Source organism: Rhipicephalus microplus, chromosome X (assembly GCF_043290135.1).
Source record: "Rhipicephalus microplus isolate Deutch F79 chromosome X, USDA_Rmic, whole genome shotgun sequence".
In the NCBI taxonomy this organism is placed as follows: domain Eukaryota; kingdom Metazoa; phylum Arthropoda; class Arachnida; order Ixodida; family Ixodidae; genus Rhipicephalus; species Rhipicephalus microplus.
The window spans coordinates 19,107,150-19,124,405 of record NC_134710.1 but is presented as its reverse complement, the minus strand read 5'-3'; the positions used below and the strand labels follow the sequence as shown (position 1 = coordinate 19,124,405).

At 44.5% G+C, this 17,256-nt stretch overlaps 1 protein-coding gene and 1 non-coding gene across 2 annotated transcripts in view; both read left to right on the top strand.

Moving 5' to 3' along the window:
* LOC142777464 (disco-interacting protein 2 homolog C-like) overlaps positions 1–17,256 on the top strand; it is a gene marked incomplete at its 5' end in the record, with an annotated part of 45,183 nt that overhangs the window by 17,309 nt on the left and 10,618 nt on the right. Inside the window, 5 exon segments of the mRNA XM_075881898.1 lie at positions 610–701; positions 4,076–4,152; positions 6,673–6,843; positions 7,312–7,506; positions 9,741–9,912. Of these exon segments, the coding sequence (XP_075738013.1) occupies positions 610–701; positions 4,076–4,152; positions 6,673–6,843; positions 7,312–7,506; positions 9,741–9,912 (707 nt within the window).
* Positions 5,122–5,192, top strand: TRNAS-GCU (transfer RNA serine (anticodon GCU)). The gene has a single exon. It is a non-coding gene; the product is annotated as a tRNA-Ser (tRNA).

Genomic DNA, 17,256 nt, shown 5'->3' with positions numbered 1-17,256 from the left:
AATAAACACCCCCAACTTTGCTATGATTTTTTGAGAAAAAAAGTGTGTTCATTACGCGAGTAAATACGGTACTCACAGAAAAAAAGGAAGCGTATCTTTGTTAGACATGGTGGGGGGTGTGAGAATCACGCGAGTGCGGGGTTATGTGAGTAAATACGGTATATTTTCTACAACACCATGTCCATAGCATTTGTCAAGTTTCCCTTTCTCACTAAAATGCTGGTATTATATATTATGAAAGCCTGATATCGTGCAATAGTGTGATCACACATATTATTTCTTTCTTTGCTTGCTTATTTTACTTATTTATTATTTACTGTTTGTTTTGGAAAATAACAATGCAGAAAGCACAGCCTTAACATTTCTCAAGTCCTTTTTTATTTTTTAAAATAAGAATGGCACGTTAATGACACTTTTTAATGATGTGGAACAGCTGTGGTGTCATGCAATAACATGATTAGCAATAAATTAACTATATATATATATATATATATATATATATATATATATATATAATGAAATAGCATTATAAAGCAAGAAAGCCTCATTTTCTGCTGTCTATATGGTATATTCATGATCCCTGTTGACACACTCCTTGTTTTATTCTAGCGTTTATTCTGGCCATCATTCAATTCTGATTCCACCCTCTGAGGTTGAAGTAAACCCTGCAATCTGGTTGACAACAGTGAGCCAGTACAAAGGTGAGAATTGTATATGCATCCAAGGCCGCTCATTTTTCCTGGTCTGCCATTAGCGCTCCTCCACATATAGCTGGGGAACCGTTCATCGCTTCTTTATGGCACCATTCATGGCACTAGTGATAGAGCTGGGAAATAGCCATTCTGCTGTTTGCCGAATGCCTTGCCAGTTTTAATTTCATCAATTTGTGAATTCGAGTAGTTTACCAGGGAAGGAACTAAACTATACTTTAAGACTCACTTTGTCAGAGGGGCCCTGCAACACTTCTTTAGCATGTTCAGGAAATGGAGTTGAGGCTTCTGAAAACACTTTAGCCAAACATTATAGCGTGGCTTGCAGCCTGGAATTTAAAGGGTGAAACAGCTGTGCTGTTTGTACCATTGTGTGCCAAACTTGTTCATTGGTGCCATCCTGCGCCAAACCACCCCTGCTGTGCCAAATTTGTTTATCAGCACCGACCTGCGCCGCAGCACCGAAGTTTAGCCCTAAGGTGTGACAGCTGTCAAACCCTGGGCCGAAAAGCATGGCCAGAATGGCTTATTTTCAGTTTCAATGAAATGGTTATCATTTCGGTTCCGTCAAGTGTGTGATCTCTTGAACAGGAGCTGGAAACTTTGATTCTAAGGGCACGGTTGGGGTGGCTGGCACGCACGCTATGTAGGCAAGCATCAGCGCGAATGGCTTGTAAACCCTTCTACGCGCTGCGCTCTCAACGTGAACAGACTCTGTGAAAAGAGCATCTCACACCAGTGTTTTGCAGAGCTAAGCGGTATTGTACTCATCATCACCATCATCATCATCAGCCTGTCTACGCCCACTGCAGGGCAAAGGCCTCTCCCATGATCCGCCAATCAACCCGGTCTTGTGCTTTTCAATGCCACATTATCCCTGCGAACCTTTTAATCTCATCGGCCCACCAAACTTTCTGTCTCCCCTTCGTGCATTTGCCTTTGTCAAGGTTCGTCGATGCCCCAATTTTGTAGTGCCTGCATTACTGGTGACGTCTCGACTGAGTCAAACACCTTCCCCTAATCTATGAAAGCTCTGTATAGGGACTGGTTGTATTCCGTGCATTTCTCTATTACCTGATTGATAGCATGAATATAGCCTATTGTGGAGTAGCCTGTACGAAATCCTGCTTGGTCATCTTGTTGATTGAATTCTAATGTTGCCTTAATTCTATTAGCTATTATTTTTGTAAATAGTTTGTAGAGAACAGACAGTAAGCTGATCGGCTAGTTTGTAGAGAACAGACAGTAAGCTGATCGGCCTGTAACTTTTCAAGCCCTTGACGTCTCCTTTCTTATGAATGAAAATGATGTTGGCGTTCTTCCAAGATTTCAGTACCCTTCCTGTCAAAAGACACTTCGTATATGAGGTGGCCAGTTTTTCCAACACAATTTCTCCGCCATCTTTTAGCTGGTTTGTTGTTACCTTATCTTCACCAGCGGCTTTGCCTCTTTTCATTCCATCTAGGGCCTTCCTTACTTCCTCTGTCGTTACTGGTGGGATGTTGAATGCCTCTGGGCTATTATTGCTTCTTACGATATCATCCTGGTTGTTTCGGCTTCTGTACAGCTTTCTGTAGAACTACTCCGCCATCTCAACTACCCTATCCATATTGGTTATGACATTGCCTTTTTTGTCCCTTAATGCATACGTTCGATTTTTGCCTATGCACAAGTTTGCCTTCGCAGCTTTTAGATTTCTGCAGCTTTTTACAGCCTGCTCAATTCTCTCCATGTTATACCTTCTGATGTCGGATACATTGTGCCTATTGATTAACTTCGAAAGTTCCACTAGCTCTTTATTGTCATTTGAGGCTTTGATGGTTTGTCGTCTCTTAATGAGATTTTGAGAACGAACCCTGTCAGTGCGAGTTCAATCTCTGGGAAAGCCCCTTTTTTTGGACCTCGAAAGCTTTCTGCTGCACGCGAAAAGCACTTCTTTTTGTCGTCGCCATCCATGGACACTTCCCTCAGTGACTCCGAACTGTTGCTGATTTCCTCGGCAGCTGCGATGGCCTTTCTTTTGAATAGAGCCGAGTACTGGTTTCGGTGCCCTGGCATGTTGCACCTTTGCGAAGCGAGGCACAGAACACAGCGTGGTTCACACGTACACATGTTCGCTGCCCGAGTACACGCTCAAAATACTCAACAACAAAGAAATGGCGCTAGCGCTCACTTTTGCCACGCGAGGGCGCAAAGGTAACAAAGCTAAGCCGTAGCCACTCGTAGACAAAATGAAGCCGTAGCCAAGCGGCAGTTACGAAACCGAAACTTCAAGCACAACTTCGTTTTTCAAGCAAGTTTTCGTTCCGATCCGCACATAGTACGAAGCGAAAATTTGGAACGCTAATATTAGAAAAAAAAAAAACCTCGTATTATACGCGGGTATTTAGTGTATGTTTGGTATCATTTGCCTCTCTTTTTCCTTCCCATAGTCTCCTTACACATTTACATGTGTTTGTTTTTTCTAGTTCTGTTCAGTAGTTGCCATAGTAATTTAATTAATATAGAATGTTTATGGACCATTTGGTTAGTTGAACTTTCAGCTTACCCGACATACCTCCAACTTACCTCAGGTGTGTTGTTTCATATAATCTCTTTACTACCATGTCTGATGAGATGTTGAAATTCTTTGTTCCATGATCAATATTGAAGGGGTGTTTTTTTTTCTCCTTACTTATAATGCCTGCATCTAATGATGAGATCATGTATCTGTTCGATAGTATTGTTTGTGCATTGTCTAAATTTAATTACCTTTAAATAGGAAAAGTCAATAGAAAATGCCCAGAAAATCATTTTATCATCTTGACTTGGGGTTTCAGTAAAGCCTGTGTCGCCTAAAAATGAAATCTGACACATAATTTATCAATGGTGCATCATAAACTATTGAACGGTCGAGTTAAATAAAAGCAAATTAATTATAGCTGTGAAACAAGTTGCTCAGAAAATATGAATAATTAGGCTGTAGGGTTGCTTGAAAGCACTAAGACAGTTTCCACCATTCCATTTAATGCTGCACTGTTCTGAAAGGGTTCACTGGAAAGTTTGCAGTGTCCAGTTCACATATACTGCCAAAGTAAAAAAAAAGGTTCTAATGCGACAAAGTGTATGTTGTTATAGTTACACTTTTCATTAGACTTCTTACACCATTCATCTGTCAGCTGCAGGATGTAGTGGGATAGTGCTTGAAATGTTTTGTTTGAAAGCCAGTCCACCCAGGATGTTTCATTATGTCATAGCAATATCTTCTGCATCTGCTGTTCGAATTAGCAGGCAATGGCTGGTATTCATCCTGGCTGTTTGTCAGTTTTTTTGTCATTGTTCACTTACAGTGATTGTAAAGTAAGAGCAAGCATTCTTGTTTTCAGTTCGAGACACCTTTTGCTCCTATGGAGTGATGGAGCTTTGCACAAAAGGTCTGGGATCATCGATTACTCAGTTGAAGGTAGGCAGCTTGTCAAGTAAACTTTAAAGTGTATTCTGGTTGCTTTTTGTAACTGTAAAAGCTCTCAGAAACATACCTAACAAACTAGGAAAGTTTACAATCCACTTGTTCACAGCCTTGAAAAACACCTATTTTCATAATTTTTCCTCAGTAAAACACCCCCTTCTATCCAAATTTCAAGGGAAGGGCACCCCCCTTTTCCCTGGCTATGGGCCTGCATGCAAGGTACCCACGACACATCTGTTAAACATTATGTGCACTTTGCTTGTGCTGTGGCTGATGACGATAAAGAATGTTTGCTAGGCCTTTTATACAACAGGTTGGAAGCATTCAATGACTCACTCGTTGCACGATTTGCATTGTATCACGCCTGGTTGTCATTTTACTCTTCTTCAACACTAGATTACATGTTAACACGATTCCTGCCCGACATGACGTTTGTGTAGTGTTCTTGCAAAGGAGTTTCTAGCACCAGCGTGGCTCTGTTGTTAATTAATCAACTGCCACACGGGGCTTGGGTTCAAAGCCCATTTGTTCCTAGAAGCATAATTTCATTTATGCTTAGGAGAAGGGAGGAAGGGAAGAAATGAAAGGCAGGGAGGTCAACCAGACGCACGTCCAGTTTGCTACCCTGAACTGGGGTAAGGAACGAAGGGATTCAAGGAGGGTCTGTAAGAAGAGGGAAAAAAAGCACGGTTGGGGTACATGTGCACCTGCCCATTGCACGCTTACAAGCAGTCGCTTAATCCAGTTTATTTTTTGAAAACCTAGCAATGCCCACGTCCCTTTGCGACATGTAGAGCAACAATCTGAGGATCTTTTCGGAAAAAGGTCTCTCATCTAGTTGTTTCAGTGTATTGTGTAGTACATTGCGTTCGTTCAAAACAATCAAAGGAAACCAGTAGATCTACTGTTGTTTCGTCACTATCTCACGTGTGGAGGCATCTGCCATTCCTATGCGAAAGCCCCGCCGTGGTGGTCTAGCGGCTAAGGTACTCGGCTGCTGACCGAGGGCGCGGGTTCGAATCCCGGCTGCGGCGGCTGCATTTCCGATGGAGGCAGAAATGTTGTAGGCCCGTGTGCTCAGATTTGGGTGCACGTTAAAGAATCCCAGGTGGTCTAAACTTCCGGAGCCCTCCACTACGGCGTCTCCCATAATCATATAGTGATTTTGGGACATTAAACCCCACATATCAATCAATCAATCATTCCTATGCGAAAAGAGTATGCCTTTGTGAAAGCTACTCTTAATCACAGGCAGCACAGTAAAGTTGCGTCCCGGCGGAGGAGGTACTTTGCAACTTGAATCTTCCTCGATGAGTCCAATTTATGTAGTTGATGGTTCCAAACACTGGGTTCACTCAGACAAGCTCCCGACATAGTGTCAGCAAACGAGTGAAGACCGGTTTTTGCGTCGGTTCTAGACAAGGGTATCTGTGTTGCCTGGCCGTTCTCGTGGGCAGACTGGGCAGCATCATCAGCAAGGTTGTTACCGACAATGCCACAATGTCCCATTAACCATTGGAACGCACAGCATGTCCTTTCGATAAAATTTGATAGAGGACTTCTCTCATTTCATTTAATAGCTGACTGCTCATGCACCCTTCATAACGTTGATTGCAAACTGAAGGGATGCCTTGGAGTTGCAAAAGAGAGCCCATTTTTTAGGCAGGGCTTCAGCTATATAAAGTATAGCGGCACGTAAGGCGGCAATCCGGGCTGCTGTTAATGTCGTCCTGTGGGACACTTTGTACTTTATAGTCGCTGCACGTTTCCAACAGTTTCAATGCATTCACGCCAAATCATCACAAGCATTTCGGGGTCCCTCTAAACCTTCTTGGTACTTGTTACTAACAATGAATTTGTTTTAAAAAAAGCCTAGTCGTTCAGTCTGACATGCCATTCATTTAAGGGTTCATTAACATAGAAACATTTTTAACTCCTTTGTCCAACAAATCCACATTTCAAGTTTAAGAGACAATGCTGAGTACAATGCTTTCCTTAATTATCCTGTTGGCACCTTGTCATGGTCACCATTGACATCCACCCCAGGCACCTAAATTGCATTTTGACTGGCCTTTTGATTTTGTAATTGAGCAGCTATGTGATTCTTGTCAATCTACTACTAAAGACAACTTCTAACAGCATATGGGCTATGGCAAAGACGAGACTGCACACATACACGCAGTTTGTGAGCTGGCCAGAGCTAGCAATACTTTCTATTTGAATCTGGCAATTTTTCTATTTTTCTATTTTGTTGTAATTTGGCACTGCCATGGGGGATAGGGCAGTAGTATTGCGTTATCATGCTTTTCATGTGTGTATGTGAGTATTGGACACACTCGTTGCAGAATGTTTAAATCAAGTGCAAAATGTTTTAGAGAATGTGTGTGAGGTAATGAGACATACTAATAATACTAGCCGAAGCCGTTCACTTGCTGTGCTAGTGATAAAAAGTTATGACATTTCATTTCAGTATAACACAGTTACAACCTACTTGTCTCTGTTCTTTTCTGACAGCAACGTAATGTGAATCTGAGTTGTGTTCGGACCTGTGTGGTTGTTGCGGAAGAGCGCCCTCGGATTGCACTCACCACCTCATTCTCAAAGCTGTTCTCTGGGCTTGGCTTGTCTCCTCGAGCTGTGAGCACCAGTTTTGGTTGCAGGGTAAACGTTGCCATCTGTCTTCAGGTGGGTTTTCTACAACTGTGATGTAGTCGTAGTTTCCTCATTACTTATGCTTTTTTTATTTTTGTATGTTTTTCACACACTTCAACATACCCCTGTGGTTTTCAATTATGCATGGTTCTTAAGTGTATAATTTCAATGACTTAATACACCTTTATTAGTAATGTGACTTAAACCTCATTTTTTTTTCGAAATAAAACACTTACAGCTGCTTGTGCATGTGTAGCTGTAGTTTGAAGTGCAAAGATCTAAACACTTGCATATTGTTTGTTGTATGATGGAAAATTTTCCAAAGTCATTTTGTTCATCACTACACAATACTGTCTGCTTATTAGACTTTTTCTTAATCTTCTTTACATCTAACAGAATGTATCAATGTTCACTGATCTCTTTATTAAGCCAGTCAAGTCTAGATTGAAGCACTGTGCTAATGTTACTGCGATGGCTCAGACAAGTGTGTGACGTTTTCAGGGGGCATCAAGTCCAGACCCAAGCCAAGTGTATGTAGATATGCGGGCACTGCGGAATGACCGGGTGACACTGGTTGAGCGTGGTGCTCCACATTCCCTGTGTCTGCTTGAGTCAGGGAAACTGCTGCCAGGGCTCAAGCTGGTCATTGCTAACCCAGACACACGAGGACAGTGTGGTGACTCGCACCTTGGAGAGGTGGGCCTGCTTTTTAAGTGTGATTTGCCTATAGACTATTTTACTGGAAATTACAGCAAATGTCCGAAAGCATCTTCATAAAAATAGGTTTTGAAACTCTATTAGTAAACAGCTAGCAGTCTATTATAAATATGTCTCGGAATAGTGAGTTAGTGAGTATGAACTTTATTAAGGACCTGAGGAAAAAGAAAGCAGTTCTGAAGGCCCCGCTAATCAATTTGGCGGCTCCACCCAGGTAGAGACCGGTAGACAGAGTCCTTCAGCGACAGCCGATGCTCTCTAGACAGCCTCTAGACAGAGCTGAGCAATGAGCTTTGTGCTTTGAAGCGCGGAGTCTCAGGAGGACTGGTCTGAAAAGTCTGAGCTCGCGTTGGCAGGGCACAGCCAGAGCATGTGGTTAAGGCCACAGTGTCATACAGTAGAGAAGTCAGGATTGATCCTTCTTGGTGTGATGTATGCACGAGTCTACAACTGTCTGTAAGTAGCAATATCGTAGCGCGTAAAAAACTGAGACAACAAGGGAAGGGGCGTAAGGGGAGCTCCAACTTCCAACAAAATTTTATTTCATAGAGCGTACATATATATATACTCACAAAATGCGAACAAAAAGGCAGAACAGCTCTGAAACTGACAAATGCCATGCGCGAAAATTGACAACCTTAGGAAGAACTATTCTTTTTTACAAAGCCCGATAGAGGGAGTGTTTTCGATGCACTCCCTCCATACTATCTGAGAGAGTGCCCGATGGAGGGAGTGCTGATTAGCGAGGCAGAGAAGATTAGTAGATTAGGGCTGAACTGTGTTTGCACTCCCTCCAATGGGCTTTGTCAAAAAGAATTGCCCTTGCTAAGATTGTAAATTTTCGGGCATGGAATTTGTCAGTTTCAGAGCTATTTTGTCCGGTTTTTTGTGTTTCGTGAGTATATATATATGTACGCTCTACGAAATAAAATTTTGTTGGAAATTAGCGCGCCACTTTTGCCCCATCCCTTGTCCTGTGTCTCAGTTTTTACACGCTACGATATTACTAGTTATAAATTACAAACACGCCTAACTACATACTCTTGTCTGTAAGTGATTGCTTGTGCTCTGTAGAGCTTTGTGTGAAGAGGAGGAAAAGTTTGATGTCTTAACCTGGGATGAGAGGCGAGTACGCAGTATGAGACAAGTGGGTCTTTATTGTCGAGGTTCCTGCAGGCTGCATTGAAGCGAGGGGGGCGGACCGCAGACGCGGAAAAGGTGCTCTCACCTCAGTCGGGGTGCCCGCTTGTTTGGGTTGAAGACAGGAGATCGAGAAATGTTTCCCATGTGAGCCAGGAACCATGTGATGTGGGAGGACGAGAAATTTTCTTCTCCCCTTTCTTGGTTGAAGAGCTTGTTGACAACTGTTGCTGCCTTCGAAGAGAAGAGGGTTGCTGAAAAAATTTTTATAACTGTTCTGTAGTCCGAATAAATGACAAAGGCTCCAAGTTTTATGCATGGTACATTTCACTGTCTGTAGCATCTGAAAGGACTGGGGCCACAGGTGCTTATAAGGAATGCCATATACAGGGGTGCAACAGCCAAAATAGGATTTGGAGCAGTGAAGTTGTACTGTTGGAGCACTAAAGTCCAGATTTGGAGCACGTTACATGAAAAAAGACATAAATTTTTAGCACAGATTCCCAAATTTGGAACTGCATAATAATGAAGGCTTACTTATAGGAAAGGAGACAAAAATATGTAAAGACCACTGAACATCACCTAAATTATGCAATTTGCACATGAGCTTTGCTATTTCAATAAACTAGTGTTTTGAACCACCCCACAATAAAACAATGATGAAGATGGTCACATTCGCATTTGCAGCTTTTGTCAGATTCTTTGACTGACTCTGCACCGATAGGTATCTGGTGCAGTCAACTGAGAAAAATTTGAGGCTGGTATGGCTGGCCCTAGAGAAAGGTCGGGCATTTGGCGCAGGAATAGGGAATGGTATCAAAAGTGAGCATTTGGCGCAGAAATAGGGAATGGTATCAAAGTGGCACAACTGACGCAGCTGTTGCACCTTTGCATATAGCATGAGAGCACCATTTGTGGCCGCAGATAAAAATGTGTGTCACCCTCGCTACTGTCAGCTCAGAGAGCATGCTGTCTTCACTAATTCAAGTGCCAAGAAATGTGTATGGCTTGATGCCTTTGTTATGTTTTGGGTGCTGCCTCTAGACCTCACTCAATCCTTTCTGCTTTTACAGATTTGGGTGCAATCGCCCCATAATGCCAGTGGATACTTCACTGTATATGGTGATGAATCCCAACACAACGACCACTTCAGTGCAAGGCTTATTACTGGAGACACTGGGAGTGTGTATGCTCGCACTGGCTACTTGGGCTTCCTTCGACGTACAGAAGCAGTCTCAAGTGACAGTAAGGCACTTTTTCTTTATTATTTGTGTTTTTTTATTTTCTGTCAATCGCTACAGTTGTAGTACTTGTGTTCACAAGTTTGATTCAGTAAAATCTGAATGGGTTCAGTGAAACCATTAAGAAATGTTCATTTGGCATTCATTGTATCACCTTTTAAGGTGTTTTTAGCATCCGAACTTCGTGGTGCATCACGATGTGATTATCGATAAGGCACTGAAAAGTAACCCATGGTTTTGTGTTTACTGTCTTGCGTACCACCACTAATGCGTTGCATCTTGCAGAATAATAAAGGCTTGAGCTGTTACGGCTCCTTCCTGGGTTCTTTGGAGCATAGGCACTTCCACCAGATGTCATGTAGTTGAGGTAGTACATAAGAGATAGACACAAAAGCATAGCCCAGAAGCTAAAAAAAGCTTTATTGGGTGAGCCCATGAGAAAACCACGAGAGGAAAGCCCAGGAAACAACAGAATAGCTGATAGTTTAGCAAAAGCTCCACCCAGCATGATGTCCTTGATGGGAGCAAAATAAACTGCAAACTTTGTGAGACTACCGTCAGAGTAGTTGACCATTCAACTCACTATAAGTACAGTAGATTCATGATAATTCGAACTCTGATAATTCATATTTTCAGTTAATTCAAATAAAATTAAATTTTTTGGTTAGCTATCAATTCTTTCAATGTATTTAAAAGCCTCTTATATTCAAACTCAGTTAATTCATACTTTTTGCAGTTCTATACCAGAAAACATGTGCTGCTTTCCCGCTACTATTGAAAAATTTGTATGCTTATATTGACACGTGCGGTTCTTTTGGTTTACGAAGAAAGCCGCTATCACTTTCTGTTAAGTGCAACGCAGGCCGCGTTTATCTTGTATGCCACTCTGGAACGCGTTACGACGCGTGTATAAAAGCCGGCGCAGTACGCCACTGGGGGGTCTTCTTCTTCTTTTTTTTTTTTTTTTTTTGTGACACGTGCGGTTCTTTTGGTTTACGAAGAAAGCCAAAAGAACCGCACGTGTCAATATAATCCTGACAGTCTAAAACGAAAAATAAGCACCACTTCAGGGAAAAAAGCTTTGCTAGTAAACAAATGTTTGAAGCAAAGCCCATGCGTGGAAAACCGTGATGCTTCTTAATTGGTATAAAAAGCTTTGCGCTGAAGGCACATACCTATAGCAAAAAAGCAGTTGGCAATTTATGATTTCTTTAAAAGATCTGATCAGCAGTAAATGGCCAATAAACTTGTGGACCTTACTTTTCTGCTTTCTGTTCATTGCGTAAAGTTAGGATTTGAAAACATTAAAAAATTTTAAATGTGATGCGATCAATGCCTAATCATAATGTGTGGTGTCGCCACACCCAGAGTCATCTATCTGAGAACTTCTGATAATTCAAACTTCTTCATAATTCAAATAAAATTCAGAGGTCTCTTCGAGTTTGAATTAATGAAAATTGGCTGTAGTGTAAATTACTATCATCAATTGATTCCTGACAGGGTGCAGTGTGATCACTGTACTCTAGATATTCACAAGGACCCGTATGCATTTTCCTATGATCACTCTAAGGCTTAAACCATCACCTTATTTTTATTCAGCCGATGTATTGTTCCCTCCTCACCCCCCTCTGAATGCTTGCTGGACGTAACACGGCTTTGCACTGTCTCTAGGATTGGAGAAATTGGAAGCTTTCTACTTGTAACTGGTTTTGCATTGCCTCTGTGATCGACCGGCCCACTGATCACAGAGGCAATACAAAGTGATGATGTTGTGATGACATCATCATGTGACCTGATGTCATGACGTCACAAATTTTGGCGGTCTGTGATGTCATGATACAGTGAAACCTCGTTGAACCGTAGTTGACCGGAGCTCGGAAAAAGTACGTACTAAACGGTAGTACTGCTTAACCGAAATAGCGTCAGGTCGCTCACTTACCTGTCAAAAAAAGAAACCTTCAGGGAGTGCGATGAAAGAACAAAAAACATGCAGTAATTTGTTAACTTCGCGTGACAAAGTCTGTAGTCTTCATTTGACGACGCGGCGGCCTAGCAGCAACGACAGCGGCCTCAAACTCACTGATGCTGTGAGCCAGCTTTTCCGCCAGCCCCCTTTTCTCGGCAAATACCCGCATGACGCTGACGCAATGCGCAGCTTCGGTCACTGTCGGACCTGGATCACCCGTGTTGTCGCTTTCCACGTCGTCCTCATCACTATCATTTCGCGATACTTCGACAACCGAGGCAACAATGGCTTTGTCGGACATGTCCGGAGATGTCTGCACATCGCTGTCTGCGTCTCTGAAGTCGGGGAAGGAAATGCCTTCTGTAACGCCCTGCCGCTCCAGCACTTCAGCTAACAGAGTTCTGCAAGCTTCGTCTACGATGTCCGAAGTCTGGTCGATGGTGTCACTGGCGTCATCTGCGTCGCCCGCACACACACTGAAGCCAGCACGCTTGAAGCAATTTTGAATTGTCGTTGCTTCAACCTGCCGCCACGAGTATTCGAGCAGGTGAATCGCGCCAATCAGGTCGATGGAGAATAATTTGCCACATTCAATGGCGAGAAGAAATCTGCGCAGCAGATTCTTCTTGTAGAACTGTTTTACAGCTCGAATGATGCCTTGGTCCAAGGGCTGGGCAATCGCTGTTGTGTTTGGTGGCAGAAATACCAACTTCACAGCCATCAGGTTGTCCAGGGCGACGTGCGCCGAAGTGTTGTCTAAAATAATAACAACTCTTCTGTTCTTAGCCGCAAAATGATGATCAATGAGGCGCACGTACTCAGAGAGTTTTGCCGTCATCTATGCTTTGGTGTTTCTGTGATAGATGGCCCCTGATGGCAACCGGGCGCCTTTGAAACATCTAGGCTTTGTTGGCTTTCCAATCACGAGGAGCGGAGTTTTGTCGGTTCCAGTCATGTTTACGGAAAACGCCACTGATATTCTGTTTTTTGCATGCTTGCCGCCGGTGCACATCTCGCCTTTGAACGCGAGCGTTTTGTCTGGTAGCAGCTTAAAGAATAGTGCCGATTCATCCATATGAAAGATGTCATCAGGTGCGTAGTCTTAGATGCTCCTCAGCTGACCATTTTGCCACTGCTCCGCGCCATCCACGTCAGCAGCAGCACCTTCTCCCGAAACAGTCCTCGTGCTAATGCCGTGCCTCGCCTTAAATCTGGCCAGCCAGCCATTGCTGCACACGAAGTTGTCATGGTTGAGCTGCGAGGCAAAAACCAGGGCCTTCTCCACGAGCAGGGGTCCGCTGATAGGCAGATTTTTTTGACCGTGCAGCTTTTAGCCACTTCACCAGCGCCTCCTCTACATCCGAAAACGCCGAACCTTTTCGCAGTTGCAGCAGCACTGCCGAGCAACTTCTCTCTGGAATTCCAAATTCCACACACCGTGGTTAACGGCAGGTCCTTTTCGCGTGCCAGCGCCGATTTTTTCGTGCCACTTTCAATAGCACGAATTATGTCCAATTTCTCCTCTATTTTCAGCACTCAATGCTTTTGGCCCAGTTTCTGCATGACACAAGTATGAAGCAGCACAAGCACACACACAACACGTGAAAAACGACGCGAGAGCTGTACGGCACAGATCAACCAGAGGACACCTATGCACGGCGCCAAAGGAACAAAGAAAGCAAAGCAAGCGCACACCGTGTTTGCATGTTTGTGCAAAGCGCCATAGCGTGGACAACACCAGAAGCCTAGTCGGCCGAGTGCTTCTTGTTGCAAAAAAATCCAAGAGATGGCACTCAGCAACACAGCCGCCATCATCAACACAAACAAGCGAGGCCAGTGGGGGACGACATGCCGCGGCGAGTGCGCAACAAAAATTGGAAAAACTACTTATTAACCGATACACACGCGATATAAGCTGGTACGGCTTATGCGGATACAAAATGCATTATGTTCAATGGCCGCCGAGTCGGGGATTTGACTTCACTACTTTTAAAACGAAACTACTGTTTACGCGGGTACGGTTTAACGAGGTTTCACTGTAATCTCATGAGGTGACGTCATCATGTGATGGTTTTTTGCACCACTCATGTGCTGATACAGGACCGCCCACAGTCAATTTTCGCATATGATTAATCTGAGGCTTTCACCTTAAAATAGTCAATCTTGTTACAGTGTGCTAAAGAATAGCGATAACTGCCAAAGGGGCTAAAAAAGATGGTGGGAAAGTGCACATTTGCCTATTTTTTCTGCTGTTGACCAATCTGTACTATCGGTGTCAAATGAAACACAAACAGTGAAGTGCGTTCCCCAAGCATTAACCATTAGGAACTGTACAGTGTGTGCTGTTCTGTCATCACTATTGATAGGGCCCACACACCCGGATTGGGCGGCACTGCACGATTGAAAGCATGAATGTGGCTCACGAACGGAAAACCTCATGAGCGTATCCGGGTGCGAACTGTACTACGCACACGACTGCTGGCATTTCATTCGGAGACAATACTATGCGTAACAAGTTTTAATGTGCATTCAACTCGCTCAGTCTACACTAGTTGTTCGCAATTGCCGATTGCTCGATGAAATTATCGCTCTTATTGTGTCGGCGAATGTTTTGTGTACAGAAGTCCACATGACTGCAATCAGGAGTGGAGTGTGAATTTTCGTTCAACTGAAGTCTGTTTATACAACACTAACTTTGCGAATAAGCTGTAAAATTTGCCATGCTTTGCTTTCAAAGCAGCTTAGACTCTATTTAATTGCTTGGCAGGACATTTGCGCTTTCACGAAAGCTATCTCGATGCCATTTAGCCCACGCTACTAACTTAGGGGGGGGGGGGGGGGGGGGTATGATCCTGACTGCGATGGCTGTGGGTATGTAAAAGATGTGTTAAATGTTAACTTTTTTTAACCTCTTGTAATGCTGGCAGCCATCTCGGTAACTATCATTAGAAGAAAATGTAGCTATTAGTCCAGGAATGTCATGTGACACAGGCAAACTACAGTTAAACCTCGTTATAACGAGACGGGCTATAACGAAATAATGGATATAATGAGCAAATCCTAATTCCCCTTGAAAGTCCCCATACAAACCAATGTATTCAAAACCTCTTTTCAACGAGGCAAAATTTGCCTGTTATGGGATATAACGAACAAATTTTGTTAGGAAGTAAAATTTTCAGCCAATGTCACGACAGTGCACAACGCGAATTTGAGACGGCGCGCAACGCAATAACTGTATTTAGCAGTTCAAAACTCCCGCCACGCGCCCTCCAGCAACGCGCGCAAAGCAGACGGCACGTGCTCTTTCCGGAGGAGATGTCGCTGCACGTGTGCCGCTTGGCTACCACCGACAGCGGAGCGCTCCGCATCTCCACGAACGTCTCGCCCTTTTCTTTTCTTTTGTGTCTTCTTTATATTCTCCCTCTCCCCTTTCTCATAGCGCTGAGGCGCGCTTTCTAATCTTACATACCCCCTTCCCCTTGAGTAACCGGTTCCTAGAGGGCAGCGCAAAAGAGCGCCCCTTCTGCCCCTTCCTCTTCAGAGTCACTCTCTCTGCAAGTGTTGTCGCTCGCCGACGTGAGCCGCGTTGCTTTTGCGCGCGTGTTTCTTCTCTTTTTCGACCGCTTCCGCCTTATCTTTTATCATGCTGCGCTCGTGATTCCAGCAACATGAATGCGCCAGGCGGGAAGCGAAAGCGCATAACGCTAGATCTGCTGGTGAGCGGCGCCTTGCTGCAAAGAAAAGCGAGAGACTTTGCCTGCATTATGGGCTATGACAACTTCGTAGCAAGTTCGGGTTGGCTCCAACGCTTCAAGGAGCGCCACGACATTGTCGGGAGAGCGGTCTGCGGCGAATCGCAATCTGTCGACGAAGCAGAGGCTACCAAGTGGGCGAAAGAAAACATCGTGCCGCTGCTAGAAAAATACAGCGCGGAGGATATTTTTAACACGGACGAAACCGCTCTCTTTTTCAAGATGTTGCCGCACAAGACGTTAGCCCTCAAAGGCGAGCCGTGCCATAGCGGCAAACAAAGTAAGTTGCGGATCACTGCGCTACTTTGTGCAAACATGACCGGCTCTGAGAAGCTGCCAATTTTCGTAATTGGCAAAAGTACATCCACTCGCTGCTTTAAGGGGAAGGGGCAGCTCCCAGTCAAGTACGTAGCCAATCGCAAAGCCTGGATGACCAGGGAGATTTTTTCAAAATGGCTTTGCGAATGGCACGAGATGCTGGCAAAGGCGAACTGCAAGGTGTGCCTTGTTTTAGATAACTGCACCGCCCACCATACCGCTGCTGTGCTTCAAAACATCGAGCTGCTTTTCCTTCCTGCCAACTGCACAGCAAAAATACAGCCGCTTGACTAAGGCATGATTATGTCGCTGAAGGCAGGTTACCGCAAGCGTGTGATAGACAAGCTCCTGCTCAACATGAGGATGAAGCGAGACACCGATGTTGACTTGTACGCTGCGCTCGAAATGCTTCAGGCGGCATGGATGAGTGTGACGGCGACCACGATCGCAAACTGCTTTCGACACGCCTCATTTACCGCCGCACCAGACGCCAGTGATGAGCCATCAGATGAGCCCACTGTGCCTGACGGTTTTGCCACATCAGACGAAGTCGCTGCATCATGGACGGCACTTCGTGACGCCGGTGTCGTGCCTGACAGCGAGTCGTTTTGCGACTATGTGAGTGCGGACTCGGAAGTGGTGGCAACGGAGCAGCACCTGGATGACGATATTGTGCGCGCTGTCAGTGATCGTAATGAAACCAGTGACGATGACTCTGTCGACGAACAAGAGACAAACGTGCCGACGGCGTTGGAGGCACTAGACGTGGTGGACGTACTGCGCCGCTACTTCGGCGCTCACGAGGGCGGCGAAGATGGCTTGAACATTGCGGCCGCAGCTGAGCGAGCCATCGTTCGCATCAGGAAGATGCATCAACGTCCAATTACGGACTTCTTTGCAGCTAAGTCTGCCTGAAATGCAAGCTGTGTATTTTGAAGTGCATTAAAACAGGTGCATGACTTTTCCCTTTTTATTTGGGAATGCCGTTATTTTGTTGCATACCACCGTGCGGCGGGATGCTATTTCGGCCGCTATTTTTTTGGGGTAAGTACAGTGCATAATATTTGCGGTAAATGCGCGCTATGGCTATAACGAAATATTGGTTATCACGAGCGAATAGCGGCGGCCCTCCAATTTCGTTATAACGAGGTTTAACTGTACAACGAAAATGCTGCGGTTCTAGCCTGGGCCTAACGGACCATAAAAACCGAATCCCCGCCTTTGCATCATTGGAGCGGCGTTCACAGTGCCATGATTAGTGGCACACGAGGTGAATTCTGTCAGCGCAATGCTCTCAACAGCTTACGATTCA